Raw genomic sequence first — 21,355 nt, 5'->3', positions numbered from 1 at the left:
TACTGCGTCCGGCTCTGGGGGCCCCACACAAGAAGGACATGGACCTGTTGCAGCAAGGCCAGAGGAGGGCCACAAAGATGATGAGAGGGCTGGAGCACCTCTCCCATGAGGACAGGCTGAGGGAGTTGGAGTTGTTCAGCCTGGAGAAGAGAAGGCTCCGGGGAGATTTTATTGTAGCCTTCCAGTACCTGAAAGGGGCCTACAAGAAATCTGGAGAGGGACTTTTTACAAGGGCATGTAGTGATAGCTGAAGGAGGGTCGATTTAGATGAGATGTTAGGAAGAAATTCTTTATTATGAGGGTGGTGAGGCACTGGAACAGGTTGCCCGAAGAGGTTGTGGATGCCCCATCCCTGGAAGTGTTCAAGGCCAGGTTGGATGGGGCTTTGGGCAACCTGGTCTGGTGGAGGGTGTCCCTGCCCATGGCAGGTGGGTTGGAACTAGATGGTCTTTGAGGTCCCTTCCAACCCAAACCATTCTATAATTCTATGATATCATGGGTCACCAGTCTTATGCCTTTGGATGAAACGTTAGGTTCTATATTTGACAAATAGAGGGTTTTTTTCATTATAAGTGGCACAAAGAAATGGCACAAAATTTGTCTTAAAGCGACTCAGACAATTGTGGCCATGCAGAATGACCAGTACCTATTGAAAATTCAATAAAAAATGTCTTTATACATGAAGTCTTTTTCCATCCACATGTTCAGGTAGCTTTAACTTTGTCTGCTTGGCCAAAATAGAGATTATACTTTCCTGCTAAGAAGCTGAAGGTCTCCGGTGTGGTGAAGGACTCAATACGGCCTGGATCAACTTTTGATTCATCTGCTTTTTAGTCCTGGTAACAGGAAGAAAGTGATATTATTTGAGAGCCTCCAGTATGAGAGTGTCAAATCTATGACTAGCAATTTAATAAAATTTGAATAAGGTTTGTACAGTGTTTCATGTCTTCAAATTTTCTAGTGAAGCCAAAGAGAGCAGCTGCATAGTCTGTAATTACATAGCAAGTAATACAGATTTTTTTTTTTTTTTTTTAGGAAGTGAAGAGATTTTCAATTACAAGTTAAAATTTATGACACACTATAATAACTGTTTAAACCTTTTACACAGAAGAAGCTAGCAGTGCCAGCTCTTCGGGAGAGTGAGGTTAGCTCAGCAAATGTATTTTTCAGTTGCCTTAAAAATGACTGAGTAGCAATCACATGGGCTTTTTTTTGTGTTCCAGCCCAGAACAGCTGGTTTCGCTCAGTAAATACATCTTTAATGAAATTACAACCTGCTCTTGTAAGTTGCATTTACAGGCACTGTCTGATTAGATGAATATTGTACTAGAGATGAAAAGTGGCAACTGCACCAGCAGGAAGAGGTATTTGTTTTACGTCACCCACGCGATGGGAGTGTAGGCAGAAAAAAGCAAGAGTGATGCTTCAGAAAGAAAATGGTGTGTAGTTTACTCAAAATATATTGCTAAGTGTTAAGAGATTGTAGGGTATTAAATGAAACAGAGCAGTGTCACACAGCAATGAAAATCATAAACAGCACAGTAAGCTTTCTTAGTTGCTAAAGATTAGGAATATTCATTAAAAATTATTTAGGAGAATTTTCTGTTGTTGAAAATTACCCATATATTTAAACATATTAAGAGATTGTCATTATTTGCTGAGAACCACAGATTTTATATTTGTTTTGATAACTGCTGTAAGTGACAGACTGAGGTCTTACTGTAACTGCAGGTGAGAGTTTAGACTTAACTTATTCTAAGATACACGTTAACTCCAGCAACAAAAGTCTGTGTAGATGTTAGTCTTGCGAGGTTTGGCCTCTTTGTGCCTGAAAAGTAATTGCGTACGCATAGCCCGAGCGTAAATACTGTCTGTCACGCTTGTGATACATGTGCGTTTTCAGTGTCTTCCAGGTGCAAATGGATTTAAATTCAACTGACAGCAAACCTTATCCCAATAAACTCAGAAAAGTTAGATTTTTTAGGAGGAGATCCAGAAAGGGCCTGAAGATAGCCAGAGGTATCCTGCATTTGCATTTCTCTGTGATCACAGAATAAGGCCCTGTAAGCCACAGAGACAGTATTTTTTAAGAATAAACACAGTGCTACATAGTTCTATTTATATTCTGTGGATGGGATAGTGAGATATTTAACTGCAGCCTCCTCTAGATACAACCAAGGGGAGAATGACCTTTCAATGAAATATGAGTTAATAACACTACAGTGCTGTGTGCTTTGGTCGAGTTAATCTCTGTGCAGATTGTAACAAAATGCAGTCTAATGTGTATTGAAAATTAATTAAAGAATGTGTTTTAGTAGTGTAATTGATATAATCTTTGGTTACATCAGCAAATTTGTGTTGCAATTAATAACAATTAATGGTTTTAAATAAAGGGTCAGGGAAAAAGGATGTTTTTCATATTAGCTGTATCACGTGTACTATTTATCACCTCTGGTTAGATCCAGTATGATTTGCATGCCCATCTTTTGTTTCCTAAGCTAAAGCATCAAGGAGAGATTAAGTCCCTTTATGAGGAGCATAGGGGAGAAGATTGGATGTTCTTAACAGCTTGTCAAAAGGAGACAGTGAAAGGAAGAGGTTTAATATGCTATTTGTATTCTTACATACATCTGGAGGGAGAAGAAGTGCTTTGCAGAGGATGTTGTTATCTTGGGTTTAATACAGCACATGGCTGGCACAGAGCAAGCTGCAGTGCAACTTGCAGAGAGTCCACGTAGCCTAACTGAACACAGGCAGATTTCGGTGGAGTGCAACGTAAGCATTTTTTTAGCTGTTGTGTTGCATCATTTGAGAAAACTCCTCCTGTAAAGCCAGAGGTATCATTTTGAGATAGAGAGGTGATAAGGGGTAAAAGAGAGGCAGGGGTTGGTTTATTTTTGTGCATATAGCATCAAGATGTTGTACCCTGGTGCTGATGGGGTACCCCCTGCTGTTAGTTCTTTTGGTTAAGAATCCTTCTTCTCTGATTGATATTTTACCTGTCAGTGATCCTTCCCTGTTCTGCAAGTTGAAAAACATTCCTTACAGTGTTCTGAGGAATACATGGCCAAGTGAAAGTGTAAATTAGAGTATTTTTTGACATTTAAAATCCCTCAAGGCATGGCACTGAATAATGTCCTGTAAACACATCATCCCACAGTCACCCCAGAGGTCTATAGTCTAACCCAGTAGTTATCTGCCATTCAATTTGTATGAAATATTAAATGCCGTGAGCAAAAGTGTTAGATGTGTGGCTCTGCTAGACTGATCAGCAGAGAAACGGTTAATAACATTGACATTTAAATTGGCTTCATGTTAAGTGTCAGTTCTCACCACAGAGCTGAAGAAGAGCTATTGTTTCAGGCAGTCTGTTTGTGGATGCATGAAAACAGTCTCCAGTTGCTTACATAAGGGTCAAGGTTGGGAAAATAGCTTTACAACTCCACGGACAGCAACCATAAAGGAATTGTGTCAACTAGCAGTCCTGCCTACATGTTTTCTCTTTATGCTATGTGAACCATTGGTGATCTATGAAGTGATCACTGGCAGTGCACTTGAAATAGGATCGTCACAAGAGAACTGTTTGGCTTTTATTTTCTCTTATTTAACATCCTAAAATTGTTACATTTCAGAGAATTAATGAAGTCACTAGCAGAGTTCTGAAACAAAATTTAATGCCAGTAGTAGTAGCCTCAAACATTAATTTCTCTGAATTTTCCACTCACAGAAGACTGCAGTAAATAAATGGTCTTGCAGGAAGGAGACCTAAGAAAACTTCATGTAGAATTTCACTCAAAATACCCATTCTATTGCTCAAATCTTTCCTTAGTATCGGAAAAGCAGAATATACTAGGTAAAAACGTAGTAATTACATAGTTTATACATTGTATTTATAAGTTTCAGAATATTGAGGTAGCCTCCTTTCCTGAAAAGTAAAAGGATATCAAAAAGTTTAAGCTCACTATTATCAGTTTATTAACTATTAAAATGATGGAATGAAAAAATAAATATAGTTAACTATGTAGTTTTTCAGTAAAAACCTCAGGAGAGCAGGGAGAGGGAAGCTGGTAGTTACATTCAAATGGGAGTAAGATTGAACAGCTCTGACCGCATTGTAGGCACTACTGGAATGACTGGTCTGCAGGGATTTCTTCGGCTTTAACACATTCCATCTCTGCATGGGGTACAAAAATTGCCATCTCAGTTAAAAACAAACAAACAAACAAAAACTGTCAGTGAAAATACTGCAAGGTTAAAGTTTTAACCCTAAGAACTACTTTCCAGTTCTTATTTGTAAGTCCTATGTTGAGAATTACTTAACATTAGCAAAATGTACTTTTTAATAATATGACTTCTGGCTCAACTGTAATGTTGAAGCGCTTCCATTAAAACATTAACATGACTTCATCTTTAATTACCTCTTCAAGGTTGGTTACTGATTCAAAATACAGATTAGAAAATATTTCAGTTAGAGAACTAACAAGTTTATCGTAATCATTCACCATGCTTAAGGCAAATAATAATAGACAGGCCAACACAAATTCTGTTTATTTCAAACTACTTGTAATCTATGTGCTCATGTTAAAAAAAAAAAAAAAAAAAATGCATCAAGCCATATTTAGTGAGTGCAAGATGCCAGTCTGGGCTCAGATCTTCTTACTGTGTTCCAGTCCTTGCAGTATCATTTCAATTTCTAAAAACTGAAATGGAAAAATCAGTATTTTCTGTTTCCTTAAAATTAATTTCAATGGCATGTGCTGAGCAGATAACCCTAAGAATCAAGGGTGCTTTTCTGATGAATTTATGACATGGGCATTAATATTATAGATCTCTCCAAGTGCCTGACAAATGTGTCTCATCTGTGAGGGAAAGGACTACTTCTGGTGACAGGAGGATAGGTCTCCATGCCAAGTCATTACATGGTCTCTTAGCTCATACTTCCACCGACGTTCCAGTTTTTGAAATGTGGAGCTCTGTCTGGAACTAAAATCAAATCAGAAGCCCATTTTGGGTAATTATCATGTGGTAATTCCTTATGAGTACTTCTCTGTGCAAACAGAGATGTAGAGGTAAAAAATGGAGTCTGCATCACTTTAGACAGAGTTTACTGAGTCACTGATTCCCAAACATAGGATTTGTTCTTAGCTTCCATGTGTTTCCAAATTATTTCAATGCAAATAAAAAAGCAGTCTCATTTTTCTTTCTTGGGTCTCCTCTGAGCACATGGCTACTGATTTTGCGAGGCACTAGTTATGTGTATTTGCATATGTATGTTTGTATGTAAAAGTAGTACTGTATAGTGTAATGCTTCCAGAGAAGCTGGGAAACACCGTTTCCTTGGACATAGGTATGGTTTTAAAATTTTGGTCCAACGACTGTAACTGCTAGATACAGCTTTTATGAGATTTAGGCCATTTTATCAAATGCCTTGGTTATAAGGAACAGTGCAGTGTGAGTTTGTGTTTTATGTTATTGCGATGGAAAGTATCCACCGTAAAAAATTACAGGTAATCTCCTGATAACAACCCATGAAAGATTTTGGACTAAAGCACAACCTGCTGTCAGTATATTATAAGAAAATCAAAGTGGTGAATAGTAACCTTTATTCATAGAATCATAGAATTTTAGAATCATAGAATGGTTCGGGTTGGAAGGGACCTTAAAGACCATCTAGTTCCAACCCCCCTGCCATGGGCAGGGACACCCTCCACTAGACCAGGTTGCCCACAGGCCCATCCAACCTGATCTTGAACACTTCCAGGGAGGGGGCAGCCTGTTCCAGTGCCTCACCACCCTCATAATAAAGAATTTCTTCCTGACATCTCACCTAAATCGACCCTCCTTCAGTTTAAGGCCATTACCCCTTGTCCTATCACTACATGCTGTTGTAAAAAGTCCCTCTCCAGATTTCTTGTAGGCCCCTTTCAGGTACTGGAAGGCTGCTATAAGATCTCCCCGGAGCCTTCTCTTCTCCAGGCTGAACAACTCCAACTCCCTCAGCCTGTCCTCATGGGAGAGGTGCTCCAGCCCTCTCATCATCTTTGTGGCCCTCCTCTGGCCTTGCTGCAACAGGTCCATGTCCTTCTTGTGTGGGGCCCCCAGAGCCGGACGCAGTACTCCAGGTGGGGTGTCATGAGAGCAGAGCAGAGGGGGAGAATCACCTCCCTTGACCTGCTGGTCACACCTCTTTTGAAGCAGCCCAGGATACAGTTGGCTTTCTGGGCTGCCAGCGTCCATTGCTGGCTCATGTTGAGCTTCTCTCATCCACCAACACCCCCGAGTCCTTCTCCTCAGGGCTGCTTTCAATCCATTCTCCATCCAGCCTGTAGTTGTGTTTGGGATTGCCCCGACCCATGTGCACTTGGCCTTGTTGAACTTCATGAGGTTCACATGGGCCCAACTCTCAAGCCTGTCAAGGTCCCTCTGGATAGCATCCCCTTCCTCCAGCGTGTTGATCACACCACACAGCTCAGTGTTGTCAGCAAACTTGCTGAGGGTGCACTCAATCCCACTGTCCATGTCACCGACAAAGACGTTAAACAGTGGTGGTCCCAGTAATGACCCCTGAGGAACACCATGGAGCACTAAGCTGTTACTTAGCTCCTTTTCCGGTTTGTTAGAATAAGCCCAATGAACCATTTTATGTGACTGCTTGCATATATGCCTTGCACTAAGAAATTCAAAGTAATGTCACGTTCAAGGTAATGTCGCATTGCCTTATACCTTTCTCTGGTATGAATGGCGTAGCCAAAGAATAAATGGGAATCTGGACACGTAGATGTGAGTGGCATCTGTACTGTCAGCTCCTTGGGGATAGCTCCCTAGTAGTTCAATTTATCATAGCTGTAAGCCATGTCTTAGAGCCACCCAGCAACAAACAGCCTTGATTTCAGGAGTGCAATAGAGTAATGTGACACCAGTGCACACAAATGTATAAATTAATGTTCTCTCTGTTGCTCATTCAGGTTTTGTTAGAGAAAAAGAAATCAGAGACTCCTTCACCTGTCCCTCAGAAAGCTGTCACTCACATAGGTTTGTGCTTCTTTCTTCTTCCACTTATCAATGCATGAGGTGGAAGTGAAAAAAGCCCAACATTTCTTGTAAGGGAGACGGCAGTAGGGGTGGCGGCGTCACTGATGGGAATGGAGGCTCTTCATTCTGCTTCTGCATCATGCAAGGCTGAATGAGGTAACTAGCTCATGCTTCCTATCTCACAGCAGCTTCTCTCTGGCTCCCTCCATCTGGCACAGACAGACTAGGAGCCAGTGAAAAGCTGTGGCACTGTGCTGGGAGCTGAAGTGCCAGCGCCACAAAATAGAAGTGGAGACAGAAGCTTAAGCCTCCTTAACTACCTCCTGTTTACTCAGTTTTTGGCCAGTAGCATCTCTCTATTTGGGCTCCCTAATCATTGACGTTGTGAGTAATCTTGAAGCTTTGTGTGTGTTTTGCAAAATAGCCTGGCAAACAGGCAAAAGAAAATAGACCAAAGTAATTTTTGTGCCATCTCTAAAAAAAAGGAAAGCCCACAAAGCCTACATACAAAGATTCTGTTATTTTATTTATTTATTTATTTATTTACAGTAATGGTTTAGAAGAAAATAAGTGCCTAGTATAAATTGATGTAAATTTTTTGAGGCCAGTGGCATCAGTTCACAACAGTTAAGATGTGTCTTTTTCTTTTGCAAACTCCCTTTAGCAAGAAATATGTCTTTTTGAGTTGGATTTGTTGAATTCAGTAATGCATTGTCACAACTTTAAAATACACAGCTGCAGCAAGTGCATCCTTGTATTACCAGTTAGACCCACTTGGATCTCTAGAAATTTATTGACTGCAGCTGCAAACATAGGTTTGCTACCTGTGCATGCAAAAGACAAAGAGGTGTATACATTTTTGTGCATAGCGCATGCACTTTTTTTTAAAATCTGGAAATCTAGGGGTTCTGTGAAGCACTCAGTAAAATGTATATCAAATGGAAAAAAAAAACCATATTGCTAAATCTCTCTAAGTTCAGTAAATTCTCTCTCTTTTTATTTGATAACCATGGAAGATTGGTGGCTGAGTATGGACAGATAGACATTTGAATGTGGGGAAAAAAAAATGATAACTGTGACAAACCCAGTTTAATTCAAGATTATTCTTAGATGCTTAAACCGATGCATGAATCCAACCTCAGTATATTAATTTGTGATACTTAAAAACAGTTAAAGTGTTTTGTTTTATTTGTTATTTGGTTGAGCAGATGGTAATGGTTTTGACACAATTCAGTTTTTTATTTTTCTTCTTTTCTTTTCTTGAAAAAGACAAGGCTCTTTCTCCCACTTTGTCACAGCTGGTTACCAATCAATCTCAATTCACGGTACAGTGATGATAGCACATGTTGTTCAGGGGCCAAATCTGATTGGGTTGCATTTTCAGCAGTGTTTCATATCAAAAAAAACCCATGTCTGTATGGCAGTGACTGTCAGCACACTATTGTACAACTGTCATTAATCAAAACTAGCAACAATGAATGCATTCATATGTGCCAGAGACTGCCAGATTTCACTCAAAATCACCCAATTTCTATTAGAATTTCCTCACCAGCAGTGTTTTCTCATCTGCTTGTTGTTTCTTTCTTCCTTTCCAGTCCCCCCCCCCCCCCCCGCCCCCCCCCCTTCCTTCTCGTGAATTAAAGACAGAGTTGCTCTAACTATTACTTGTAGGACAGACATTATGTAAGGTGGTGCCCAAAAGTGGCTGGTTTATATCTAGGCACAGGCTGACTAGCTCTTTAAAAGACCTCTTCCAGCTCAGTCTGGTGGCTGAACTCTAAGCTGCACTGAAAGGTTAAGCACCTCCAAATGTTTAACAAAGAGAAGTACTTAAAATCAATTAGATGGCCATAAACATGTGAAACTGATGTCTGACGCCCTGTGTTTTTAGCTGAATGTTGGCATTAGTTGGCTGGGAGTCAGCAATATTTGGGCAATATGTCAGAAGGTGTTTCCTGACACTGCACATATTTTGAAGGCATTGCCTTTTTAGTGCACTGGCAATGTTAAGGACCAAGTTAACCAGTACGCTCTGGTTTTCCGCCACTCTGTCATCAACCCAGGAGTCTGGTAACCTCTGTCTGTGAATGGTATTAAGCAGTCAGAGAGACCCTGATCCCGATTCCTAAGTATTCAGTGGCACTAATCCAGATGAGAGTGAACTTTTCCAGAAGCTAAGGGAGAAACATCTTGCTGTGGGGATATGAGGCTCTGGAACTGAGAGGAGAGAAGACACTGTTCAAGACTGTGCAAGTGGATGCCTGAAAAACTGAAAACATTTTCAGGCTTCACTCTGTGTTACTTCACATCCCTTTCTCACACAAGCTCCTTGTGGTGCTGCGGATCAGGCTAAAAGCCAGTTTTCTTCCTTTCTCCTTCCTGCCTCCTTCATCTGTCAAAGCTCTTCACTGAACCGTGGTGACTTCTGAGGACAATGTGGGTGGAACAGATGACTGAGGGGCAGCGTATCAGTACTTCAGGACAGCAGATGGTTATAATGTCCCGTGGGTCCATCTATGTATGAATCTAATTGCTAGATGGCGCGTTCTGTCAGGGTGGTCCAGAAACCCGGTATGGCCTTGTTGGAGAAGCAGACTGGGAGAGCTGGACCCATCCTTGAAGTAATTGATAACTGGACCATGATAGTGACATGTTTACGCCACCCTCCGTTTCACGACCCAAGTGGGAGAGGATGTCTGTACCCTCGCTCTGCGTCCTGGCATGCCATGCAGCTGGCTCGTTCCCCCAGCAGCCTTTGCACAATTTGCATGATTGGCAGGTGCAAGCATAAAGACTGCCGAAGCCTCCAAGGCAGCTGGCTGGCATGCCGGCACCAGCACATCGGTGAGATGAAGAAGGGCGAGTCAGCTGCAGCCCACAGCAGACTGGAGGGCCCTGTCCCAGGCTGCCTGCATCCCAGTTCAAGCAGCCACTCAGTCAGATACAGTCCTGCTGCCTGTCTGTTTTTATCTCGGCAGCGGTAAGTGAACCACAAGGATGTTATTTGTCCTTAAAAAAAAAAAAAAAAAAAAAAAAAAAAGGCAAAAGCGCAGTGAAATAAATGGCTAATTGTTGCCCAGCTTTATAACAGTGATTCCTATATCCAACTCATATTTATATTACAACTGATCTTAGTTTTCTCGTCTTACAGGAGCTGAATACAACTTTATATTTTTAGTCCCCTAGGGCTGGCCTCATGTCAAGAAAATAAGCATTTTCTCTTGTCTGCAACTCTGTGGTTGCCAAAGACAAATAACTGCTCCATCGTTGTGGGATACTGTTATCATATTCTTGAGATTTTTACGGGAGAAAATTTGCCTTTTCTCTCTTAGGAGAACAGTGATTTCTATTTGCCATTGACTAGTGCAGCACAGCATGCAAAATGACATAATTTGTGAGCAGTCAAGAAGAAATGTACCTGAACTGCATATGGCTGTTGAATGTAGTTGCAATAGATCGGTACTGCTCCAGAAACTGCATATTAAGTTCTGTAGCATCATAACTTTTTTTCCCTCCCCCAATGGTAGTACACTAGCAAAACAAATGTCCCTAAAAGTTTCTGAAGTTTGCCACAACATCTACTTATTCATCCGTTTAGCATATTGCTTATTCATTAGTTAAACCTGAGGTACTGCATATACATATAATTAAGTGTAACTCCTAACAAAAGGGGTATTATATGTATTTATGTTTATCTCTGACAGAATGGTTGGCCTCAATTTGGTTGTCTTTATTTTTCGCTAATGAATAGAATGGCCTTACTGTATATAGAATGAAACTGTATTGTATTGTGGTGAGTGTGAAAAGATGTCTTGACTTCTCTTTATTCTTGGAATTGCTAGCAATGCTCTAATTGATGTTGTGAGCTTTAAATGTGTCAACATATAGGATCTTTTGAGTTAAGATACTTTAAAGTCTGTTAGCACACAGTGTTCTCTCTACAAATCTGTACTAAAGGAACGAGTAGCAATGTATATTATGGACACAGAAATTAATGTTTCAGAATACTCACAGAGCCTCAGAACATTCCTGTAACTAATTGCTTTACATTCTTATTCATAAAATATTTAAGGGTGCTCTTCCATATGATTTCAATATGTTTGAAGAGCAAGTCTACAAGGTCTTTACTGTATAACAAAGAGAAGGTAAAGTAGTTGTTCTGAAGTTATGTCATGAGTGTGTATACAGTGAGAAAGGGTACTCGCATCTCCTGAAGTCTTGATCTTTCTTTAGTTTCATGTTCCTATTTCACTGCTTGATACGTGAGAATCTGAAGCTAACTCTACATTCAAGGTAATGTAATTAAGGTGTCGTGGACTTATTATGTGTAGAAGAAATGTTGTTGAAAATAATTTACAAAAGAGTATTTCAAGAGTAAAATATCCATGCTGAAAACTAGGGTTTTCCTGATTTGGGAGCCAAAGAATTTTCATACAAGATAAAGTCTCCTGTTGACTTTAATGAGCTTTGGATCAGAGCCTAAAATAGTTTTTTAAGCTTGACTTCTGCAGGATAATAACAATTTAACTGAAAATATTTTTCTAGATGTAAGTACTCTAAATGCTTTGAGAATGAATGTTCACTACATGCTGAAGTACTTTGTGTTATTTCAAGTTTTATACATCCTCATAGTTTTAGAATTATTACAACAGTAGAAATAAAGAAATAGTCAAAGCATAATTGAATTGTTTCTGATTTCTTTTAAGAAAGAGAAAATGTTATTGTCCACCCCTAATGAATCATTTGGTAGTATTGCTGTGAAATTGATAAATCTCCTTTAATGTGCCTCTTCAATAAATGTCACCTTCCAGGGCTTAAATATATTTTTTATTGTTCGTAATTGTGTAGTGTCAGATCCTACCAACATGCTCACAATTTCCCTAAGGGGTTGCTGCTGTAGAGAAGAACTATATATAAAGGGAAATCTCCAAATCAGCAAAAGGTGGAATGTATAGCTCACATAGTTAAAGGCATGATAAACCTGAGCTGTCATGTATTGATAACTGATGTCTGATAGCTTAATTTTATCTTATTGCTCTAGATCAAGGACAAAGTGAATGATATTATTAATAAAGCCCTAATACTGACTGAACATAGCAATACTAATTTTATGTAAAGTTTCTAACTAATGCAGAGTGCAATAAAAATGTCATGAAGATTAATGCTTGGTGGAATTATCTAATGCTAGATAATAATTTATCTTCCAAAGTTGGCTCCAAGATAGATTCAGACTGGCATACTCCAGGTAAGAGTTTTCGTTCATTTCTGTTGTCTACAGAAAGAGTTTTCATTCCTTTTCTGTAACACAGGTACGACATCAAAGATGACTACACTTTGCGCATTAAGAAAGCCATGAGCACAGATGAAGGAACATACACGTGCATAGCTGAGAATCGAGTTGGAAAAGTGGAAGCTTCTGCTACCCTCACTGTGCGAGGTGAGTGTTCCCGTGGAGGGAGGGCCTGTGTCCTATATGGATAAATTGCTTTCTGCTGAAATGGGCCACATCCTTACTTGGATTGTTTGAGTTTCACATACGCTTTGCAATTGCGAGTGCTGCACTGATTTACAACAGAGATGAAATCCTGGTCCTGTTGATATCTCAGGCAAAATTTTAATTGACGCCAATAGGATAGGATCTCCCTGCAGTTAAAGACCTGTTCCAGTGGATTTTTTGTTAATGAACAGATGCATATATATGCATAAGCAAGCACTGCATAACTGTAGGCATAAACTTTAATATGTGAGGCATCAGTTTAGGCTATTATTCACATTCCTTTCTCTAATAAGTATAAGGAGTATAGTAAGTAACTATGCTTGTTAATGCCAAACATAATGCAGATATTATTATTATTATATGATTACCTCTGCCATAATTAAACTCTCTACTATTACTCTTTATCTGAAAGATAAACCCCAACCAAAGGAAAAAGAAAATCCTAATTAAATTTTGTAAGTATTACAAGGTAAAGACTAACATATTCTCTCCTAAAATATTCTTGGTCTCGAATATCCACTCAGTGTTTATGTGCTGCTGTTTGATGTGGTAAGGAGGTTTTGAGACTGGTAGAATAATGAGTTGCCAAAATGTCTTTTATGACAGTAGATATAGACATGCTAAAGATTATGGGGAGAGAAAAAGTTTTTAGGCTAATATTTCCCTATGAGTAAATAGAATATAATAGTTATTACTTCATTCCAAAAGATAAGCAGCAATTTGGCACAATGGATATCATGCAGACACTATTTCACAGTTTAGTGGTGCATGCTGACGGTTTTCAGTAGAGCTGTGAAAGGTTAATAAAAACATTTTTAGCTTTATCTGTTCTTCTCTTTTCATACACATTAAATCAAATGTTCAAAGTCTCAATGGATTGCTTTATTAGAACCGGGGTCAACTGACCCAAGAGGCCAGCTTCCATTTCCATCCATTTAATGCATGGACACAGTTCAGTTTAATTTGCTGAATTCAAAGGGAAAAAAAAGCATCGAGTGGCTTTGTAGTGGGGGGGAGATGTTAGTATATAACAAAGAAAAGAGAGTATTGTGATAATCCATCTGCTGAAATATTACCTCAGTGTTCGCTTTAGACAATAAGTGATAATGCAGCTCTTCCCATTTTAAGCTGAAGAAATAGATTTACCTGCTACATGCTTGTGTATGCGATTGTTCTTCTGTTTTGTAATGTGTGAAAAATAGTCACTACAGTGAACTCCCAGAAATACTCTCACTCTGTTCCTTTGTCACAGGCAGAATCATGGTATCCAATAAATCTGGCAACCAATTCGATAGCTTTTAAACTCTCGTAGAACTGTGTCCACTCTATACATTACCGGGCAAGCCTTTCAGATTTGCTATCCAGACTTGTGATATAAACAATAGCCAGAACCAAGCAAAAAATCCTTTGAAATCACTGAAGCTTGAACCTGATGAAATTAAGGTGAAAAAAACCCAAGGAAATATATAATTTAATCGATTTTCCTACAGTAAAAGCAGGTTTTCATTATCTTGGATATTTTTCCCCCCTGGGTTTGTCATTTATAGTCAAATTCATAGTGTTTATCCAACACAAAGGAAGCCACAATACTATAAACATATTAAATGTTCAGGATATGACAGAAAATGAGAAAAGCCAAGAAATTCAATGGTGAAGGTTATTACTCTGAATTTTCTGAAAACAAAGGACTGGGCACACGCCCATTGACTTTAAAGGGACAATGAACAATGGTCGTTTTAATTAAGGAAGCCTCAATTCTGAATTCTTAAACTTTTGCTAGTTTTGTCTGAAACTAAGTTTACCATCACCACTCATCATGTAGCGGATCAAAACCACATAGCACTTCAAAATTCACTATAAGGGTGCCTTGGTCCTTGCAGGTGTTGTGCAGTTACAGCTGCAAACCTGACAACAGCAGCATTATCCTTAGCTCCCTCATTCATGGCTCCATCTTCTCCAAGCAGGGGATGAGGATGCGCCAGGGAGTTTGCAGTACTGTCACAAACAATAACAGAATTTGAATTCTGTGGCTCAGCCTTCATGCCCTCTCTTGGAAAGGTGCACATCACTCTTATTCCTTATCTCTCTGCAGAAGAAGAAATATGTCCATAATACTAGAAGTCAGAAAGTCTTCAAATAGATGATGGATGTGAAAGAGCAGCAAGTTTGAAATGATTAAATGAAATGGGTATGCCAAAGTAAGGATAAAGCCATAGGCAGGTTGAGAACTAAGAAGGTCCTTCCATGCTGTGTTACCTCTGAATCTGCATATTTTACATTTGACCCTAGCCTGCACATAAACATATAGAGCTGGTTAACTTCTTAAAAAGAAGAAAGAAAAAAATAATTTAAAAAAATGCTGTTGCTCAGAAATGTGCAACTACTGCTGCTAAAATAGGGGAAGTTTCACCTACCCAGATGCAACCTGGAGTCAATTTTATGTCCAACTTCTCAGCTCTTATGAAAGGTGATGTCTATATTTTAATAACAGAGGGACTGACAGCCCTCTTCCCCAGCACAAGTATAATGAAGGGCTGTTGCTATAATCAAGAAATCACTTGTTGCAGCAGCAGCTTTCAATCTTGATATCAACCTGAAAGAGTATTAACCCGTCGATCATTCAGCAGCAATTTTTTTTAGGAAGTAGAATTTATCTACGCAGTAATTTGGGAGGTTCTGGGTTGAAATCCCTGTGGCCATTTCAGCCTATTTGTTATATTTTCATCAGCACTGTCAGTGAGGAAAAAGCAGTGTGCTCTAAGCTTTCATGCCTGTTATTGAATGAGAAAAACTGTCCTGGGCTTTCTGTAGCCCTTACTGCAGTACTGACTGGCCATGCTTAAAATTCAGTTGATGTTTGACTCAGAAAGCAAACTCCTTGCATCTACCGGCTTGACATTTGGCAGTCTGAGGCTTAAATTGATGTGTTCATTGGGATCTAAAAGTTTGTGCTAATGCAATGCAATTTTGTTTTATCAGGCATTAACAATGATACTTGATGATGGCATGCGAAGATAATAAAAATGTTTCTCAGAGAACGGTTCCAGTCAGCTTGTTCAGATGCTATGCTCAAGTAAATGTGATAATAGTGGCACGTGACTAAACAGTAACAACAGTAAACATTTTACTTAGGCTGTCATTTGAGGGGTTAGAAATCATGGTAGTATCCATAGTGGAAGGTAACATTACACGTCATGCATTCTGACAGATATTCTTTTCTTTTTTTAATTTCTTTTTTATGTTCTCACTACACCATTGTAATGTCAACAGCCCGCCCCGTTGGTAAGTAACCATCCTTCTATCCATTTTAGCATGGCTTCATGCAATGCTTCATCTTTCATTTGCAACAGCATTTAACGGGCTGAAATTAGCAGCCAGTACTTAATAGTTTTAACTGTCTAACACCAGGCAAGTGATTTTGACTGACAAAGTGCTATTTCTGAACTTTGTACTTTCTGCTGTGTCATGTATAAATGTATTTGCCAAATCACCAACAAATACCAATCAGCGAAACGGGGTGGGTGTGGTGATACTGAGCCAAAATCACTCATTCAGACATTTTTAACAGTCTATTTAAGGGCCTGGTATAAAAGCCATTGAAATCAACAGAAAAGATTGTATTGACTTCGGTGAGCTTCTATCAGGCCCTAAACGATCAGCTCATTATGCTTTTATTGCATAGCAGTAAAAGCACAGGCTTTGCATGTCCCGTCTTTCTTGTATCTTTCAAACAGTTTGGAATTAAGTAGTCCTGAAATTGAAGAGGGGATGGAGTAGATTTCCGTGCTTGTTAAGAAAGTTCATCATTGATTTTTGCCCTTGGGTCGTCTTGGAGTGCATTTTTGAATGCACTGTGTAGGACACAGACTGTTCTGAATAACAAGTCCAGAGGAAGACAACCTCTGGACTCTGAATTCCCACACTGAAAATTTGATTCATTCCTATACCTTTGAAATTATTTCTGAAAATTTATAAAAATAACTGAGCATAATGGAAAAATTGCAACTGTCAGTAGCTGAAATTCACTTTTGGTATTCAGAAATATCCTGAACGTATTATTTAATTTTCATTCACGGATGTTTACTCTGTGCCTATATGGATTTTCTAAATAATTTAACCAGTTGCACTGCTTCTCTGATTTTTGTAGTTTGTATTTAGATGTATCTGTTAGAATAATAACATGGTTACTCTGATTTTTTGGATTAGTGTGAAAAGTATGTACTGGTGTTTATGGAGGTTGCTGAGGGGTTTGGTCTGCCTTTACATAGTCAAAATTTATGTTAGGTATGCATTTAACTAAAGTTTGTGAGTTTGACCTTGTCTCAGCTCTTCACTGTTACGAGCTGTAGGAAGAGAGGTTGGGATAATTTAAAGATAAAATGCAGGTTAGGCCTCTGTTTCCAGAACTAAGGTGATCCCATGCTTATTAGCTTGCTTGAACTAGCATATGTAGAGCCAAGCCAAGTACCTCCGCAGTCACGGCATGGCTTATCCATACCTGGAAGATTCCCTGTGCAGAATGGAAGTTCACTGTTCTCCATTTTGGATTTTGATAGCAAGCTTTAACCCCCAGTCTCTACTCTATTACTTTGGCATTACTCTAGTTCTCAAGAAATTAATTCCCGGGAGTTCTAACAGTGTAAAACTGGAGTAAACTTGTAAGAAAATTTTCCTTTGCTTAGAAAATACAGTATGAATTTAGTATGCTTCTAATGTAAACCTCTCATGTTAGAGGGGATTGTGGCTAGTAATGAAATCTTCTTCATTCACTAAGAAAATGCTAGAAGATTAAAATCATATTACTTCTAGATACTTTTCTCACTTTGCTCACTCTTAAAAGAAAGGCAAGACAAAAAAATCACCAAGTAGAGACTGTTTCAGGCTCTGTGAAAGCCACATAAAATAAATGACTGGAGATTCACAAGAAAATTATAGGTTTCAGCAGTGTTGGTGGTGTCTCATTTCAGAACACTGATTCTTTTTTAAGACTTTTCAGGCTGTTGAGTCATCCATGATTCCATCTCCAAAGCTTATAAAGAATCTCTTGGTCTCAAGTTACTTTATGTCCAGGTATATGATCCCCTCGTGTGACCATGCTGTGGTCAATTTGTCATATTCTCTACCTATGCTATTTTGTTTTGTTACAAGTGAACATCTGGTACAAAGACAATTCTTCTTTTACATTATTTATTCAGGAAACATAAATTAGAATGGTTGACTTTAAAAGAATTATTATATGGTCATATAGTCTTTATCAAATTATTTAGTTTAGTTATTATCTTTAGGAATTGTGAAAAGATTGTTAGGTAAATAAGCCCAACCTCAAAAATATATGACATACAGAACTCCCATACAAGTGTGTATGTAGTGATTGCTGTGTATAAGCAGGTCACTTTCTTTGGATCACTTTTATCTGATCCTGTACTGGTAGAAAAGGCAATGCTGTCTTTATGATAATGTCTGCCTTTATTGTTTCTTTGCTTACGGTCCTGAAATGAAACTGATTTCTACAGTTCATATCTCTATTTCAGTCAAGAGTAGGCAAAACAGGTGGCTACCTATCATTTTTTTTGAAAATTTAAACCCCAGTAAAGCAAAACAAAGTAACTTCCCTCTCCACCACCAGTTCCCTACCAAGAAGCCCCAAATGATCTTCTGTAAAAATTGTCATTTGACAAGAATGGTGAGTCAAATCTTGCAGCATTTTTTTGTTTGTTCAGGAAGTTAACTGGAATGCAGGGCAAAAATACCTCTTCTTACAGAAAGGAAGCTAAAGCAAACACTACTTAACTGTTATTAAGCTCACAGCTCTTTAGGAAGATGACATTTTAACAGAAGTATATTTATATATTTATGTATATGTTAAACTGCAGGGGAGCAGTTTAAAAGTTTATATTCTTTATAGAATTATCTATGTACCTCTGCCTTTCATCACTACCTCCAATTCAAAGCAGACACGTTTTGTCTTCGTTGTGTTTTAAACAAGACCAAACCATTTTCTTTCAATGCCTTGTCACTGAAGAATAGAGGAATGTTTTTTTCATGTTCCAGGATTGCAATTCTTGTTGCAAACTGAATCATTTTCATTTTCTGTTCAGTTTTTTCCTATTTCAAATAATTAGTCTGTTAGTTGTGGTATTTTTATTTAAATTTCAGCTTGAGTGGAAAATTCAGGAGTGGGACTACCAATGACCATGTTTTGTTCAAGCAGTTATTGACACATGGTATATACTATATAGACAAAATGAGATATGGTTCTGCCCGAGGTGGATGGCAGCTGGTGAATTTAACAGCTCTATGCCAGATTACTCATCATGTTTGGATTTGCTGCTGGGAATAAATGTGTTGCCCATTTCTAAAATAGATGTTCTCTTATTTATAACCTTTTGAAAAGATTTCCAACAGGATTTACAACAGATGGGTTTAGGAAACAAGATATTTATCCCTATTTAGACCACTTCTGTTGTTATTTCACCATTAGAGGGATTTTCCAGTTGAGCAAGTTAATATTTTCTCACTTTTGCATTCTGCTGTATTTCTTATGGCAGTTGGGAAGGAGAATAGCTGTTAAAAGAAGTACAAAAGTTGGGAGGAGCCCAACCCTCTTTTCAAAAGCAGTTCCTATTCTGCCTTGAGACGGAGGATCTAAAGTTCAAATAGAAGATCTATGAAGATCTGTCTGATGTTTCAGTTATCTTTTTACTAATCATCCAAAAAGTCATTCAGATGACAGACTACTCAATTTTCAAATTAATTTCAACTACATCCAAGTGAAAATACAGTTCTTTGCATTTCAGTTGCCTTGCTGTAAGTCAAGTTTACTTAATTTATTGTTATATGCTATGACTCATCTTCCCAGAAAGACACGGCATGCAGCAAATAGCTAGATACTTTTGTCACCTGAATAGAAACTAAGTATTTGGAATTAACTAAGGAAGTAAGGGGAGGCCAACCAAGTTACAAAAACTTCAATTCCCTACCATGTTGGAGAAGAGAGAAACAGATAAGAAACCTGCCACGAATTTTTCAAATCTCATATTAATTAAATACAGTCTATTCACATTTAAGTGCAGTGTGACTGTATGATGCATTTCACTCTACTCTGTGAAGTTTTCATGACATAAATCAGCCTGGCATGACTTAATGGTCTGTTAAGATTGGTGCAGCATGAAACATAAAATAGAAAGGGCAGTATTTTAAACTAAGTTGTATTAGGTATTGTGGCTAGAAATTATATTGTTCAGATGGTTCAGATTGGTAAGTGAGAAAGATCTCTCTTTATTCTTCTCCATTCTGAGTCTTGCAGGATAGGATGAATACATTTATTTTTAGTGTATTCATGAAAATACCACCTTCACTTGAGACATGAGGATTTATAAAATATCAGTAAGGGCAATTGTTGTGTGACAGAGGAGATGAGGTCATGCTTGGCACTGCAGTGCCATCTTTTAGCAGCAGGAATCTCAAATGTATATCCAAGTGTGGTAAGTTGCCTGTCTGCCTGCTGCTACCACCTATAGAAATTTTCAGAAGGACACTAGTGGACATTAGGCTTTTGGGCTTTGTTTCTTCCTTAAGTGAAAGAATAAGGCATCATTCTTGTTTGAAAATAGGCAAATTCTTCAGATTAAAGAGAAAAGGTTGCCATAGAATGAAATTAAAATTTCTTTGTATACTAGTAAGAAGTTAAAACATGGAGCTGACTTGTTCTGACACTTCTTTACCTTTTATAGAACAGTCTAAAAATCCTGAAGTCCTTGGCATTTCTACTTTGTCAAAACTCTACTAGCTAAACTTACACTTGAATCCTATAGTGACTTCAGATATCACAGAAATACAACATTTGCAATGTATGGGCCAGAGTAGCTCTGCAAGTGGACACTGAGCACATTAACAACCAAGCATTTAAGTGCTGGTCTACAAAACTTGGCTTCATTTCCAGCTGCTCCAAGTCTTGTTGGGTGTGCCAGATAGTGGTCAGAACAAAAATATAGAAGATCTGGTAGAGGATTCTTCTCCAATGATATGTGTGAAAGATGGCAGTGTATGCACTTGAAGTTTTATCATGACATACTGTGATGTCCTGGCTCGTTCCACTATGGTACCAAGTATGTGCCAGTACTCATAATTTTTCTCTTAGAGAAAATCCAGTTACAGCAAGTGCAGGAAGTGATCAAGGACCTTCTTTTTTTTTAATTGCTGAACTCTAGCTTGGGAAAGTTTTGAGAAGTTTAATGTGTAGATCTTTTCTAACCTTCCTGAAGTTTGCTCAGATCAGTGAGTCTCTCCATGAGTCTTTGAGGATTAGTGTATGAAACAGTCTTTTGATGTGTTGGTCCCTCCAAATTTTTCCCTTCCTTTTTCTAAAAGGAGAAATTGCTTACTTTCCCTTCAAGAGGAGCATGGAAATCAATACATTAATCCATTCACTTTTCCCTTTACCTTCTTCACTCAATTGCTGTTAGCCATATTACAGTTTGGGTATGAGCTCGGTATTATTCAACAGCACAACTGCCATATGTTCCATTCCATGAATGCTAGCATTGTCAATCAGCATAAATAGTCTTTTTTCTTCCTCACTTGTTTTCTTCTCTTCACTTTACAGTGGCCCAAATTGAGCAGAATATCTTCTCTCAGCCTTCTATATTCTTAAGGGTAAACAAACCAGGAACTTGTCATTTTTCTCACTATAGATGTAGCCTATTAGCCTACCTAGGCTCTTTACTCTTCTGATCATCTCCTTAGCTCTTCTTTTCAGTGTGTGAATTCATGTCTTTTTGAAGGAGATAACCAGATTACACTCATTATTTTGATGCAATCTTACTA

The 21,355-nt window shown here is 38.5% G+C and overlaps 1 protein-coding gene across 18 annotated transcripts in view; it reads left to right on the top strand.

Annotated features, from left to right (window-relative positions):
- The window catches only part of ROBO2 (roundabout guidance receptor 2), a 479,926-nt gene that overhangs the window by 343,329 nt on the left and 115,242 nt on the right, over positions 1 to 21,355 (top strand). For 16 of the 18 annotated variants that reach the window (XM_075769670.1, XM_075769605.1, XM_075769597.1 and 13 more), the window contains exon 6: positions 12,342 to 12,481. In XM_075769670.1, coding sequence (XP_075625785.1) covers positions 12,342 to 12,481 — 140 coding nt within the window. The remainder of the gene's footprint in view (positions 1 to 12,341; positions 12,482 to 21,355) is intronic. The other 2 variants (XM_075769685.1, XM_075769558.1) reach the window with 1 other exon arrangement.

This window comes from Balearica regulorum, chromosome 1, assembly GCF_011004875.1.
Source record: "Balearica regulorum gibbericeps isolate bBalReg1 chromosome 1, bBalReg1.pri, whole genome shotgun sequence".
NCBI lineage: Eukaryota > Metazoa > Chordata > Aves > Gruiformes > Gruidae > Balearica > Balearica regulorum.
The sequence above is the reverse complement of the archived record's forward strand: the minus strand, read 5'-3'. Positions and strand labels throughout refer to the sequence as shown.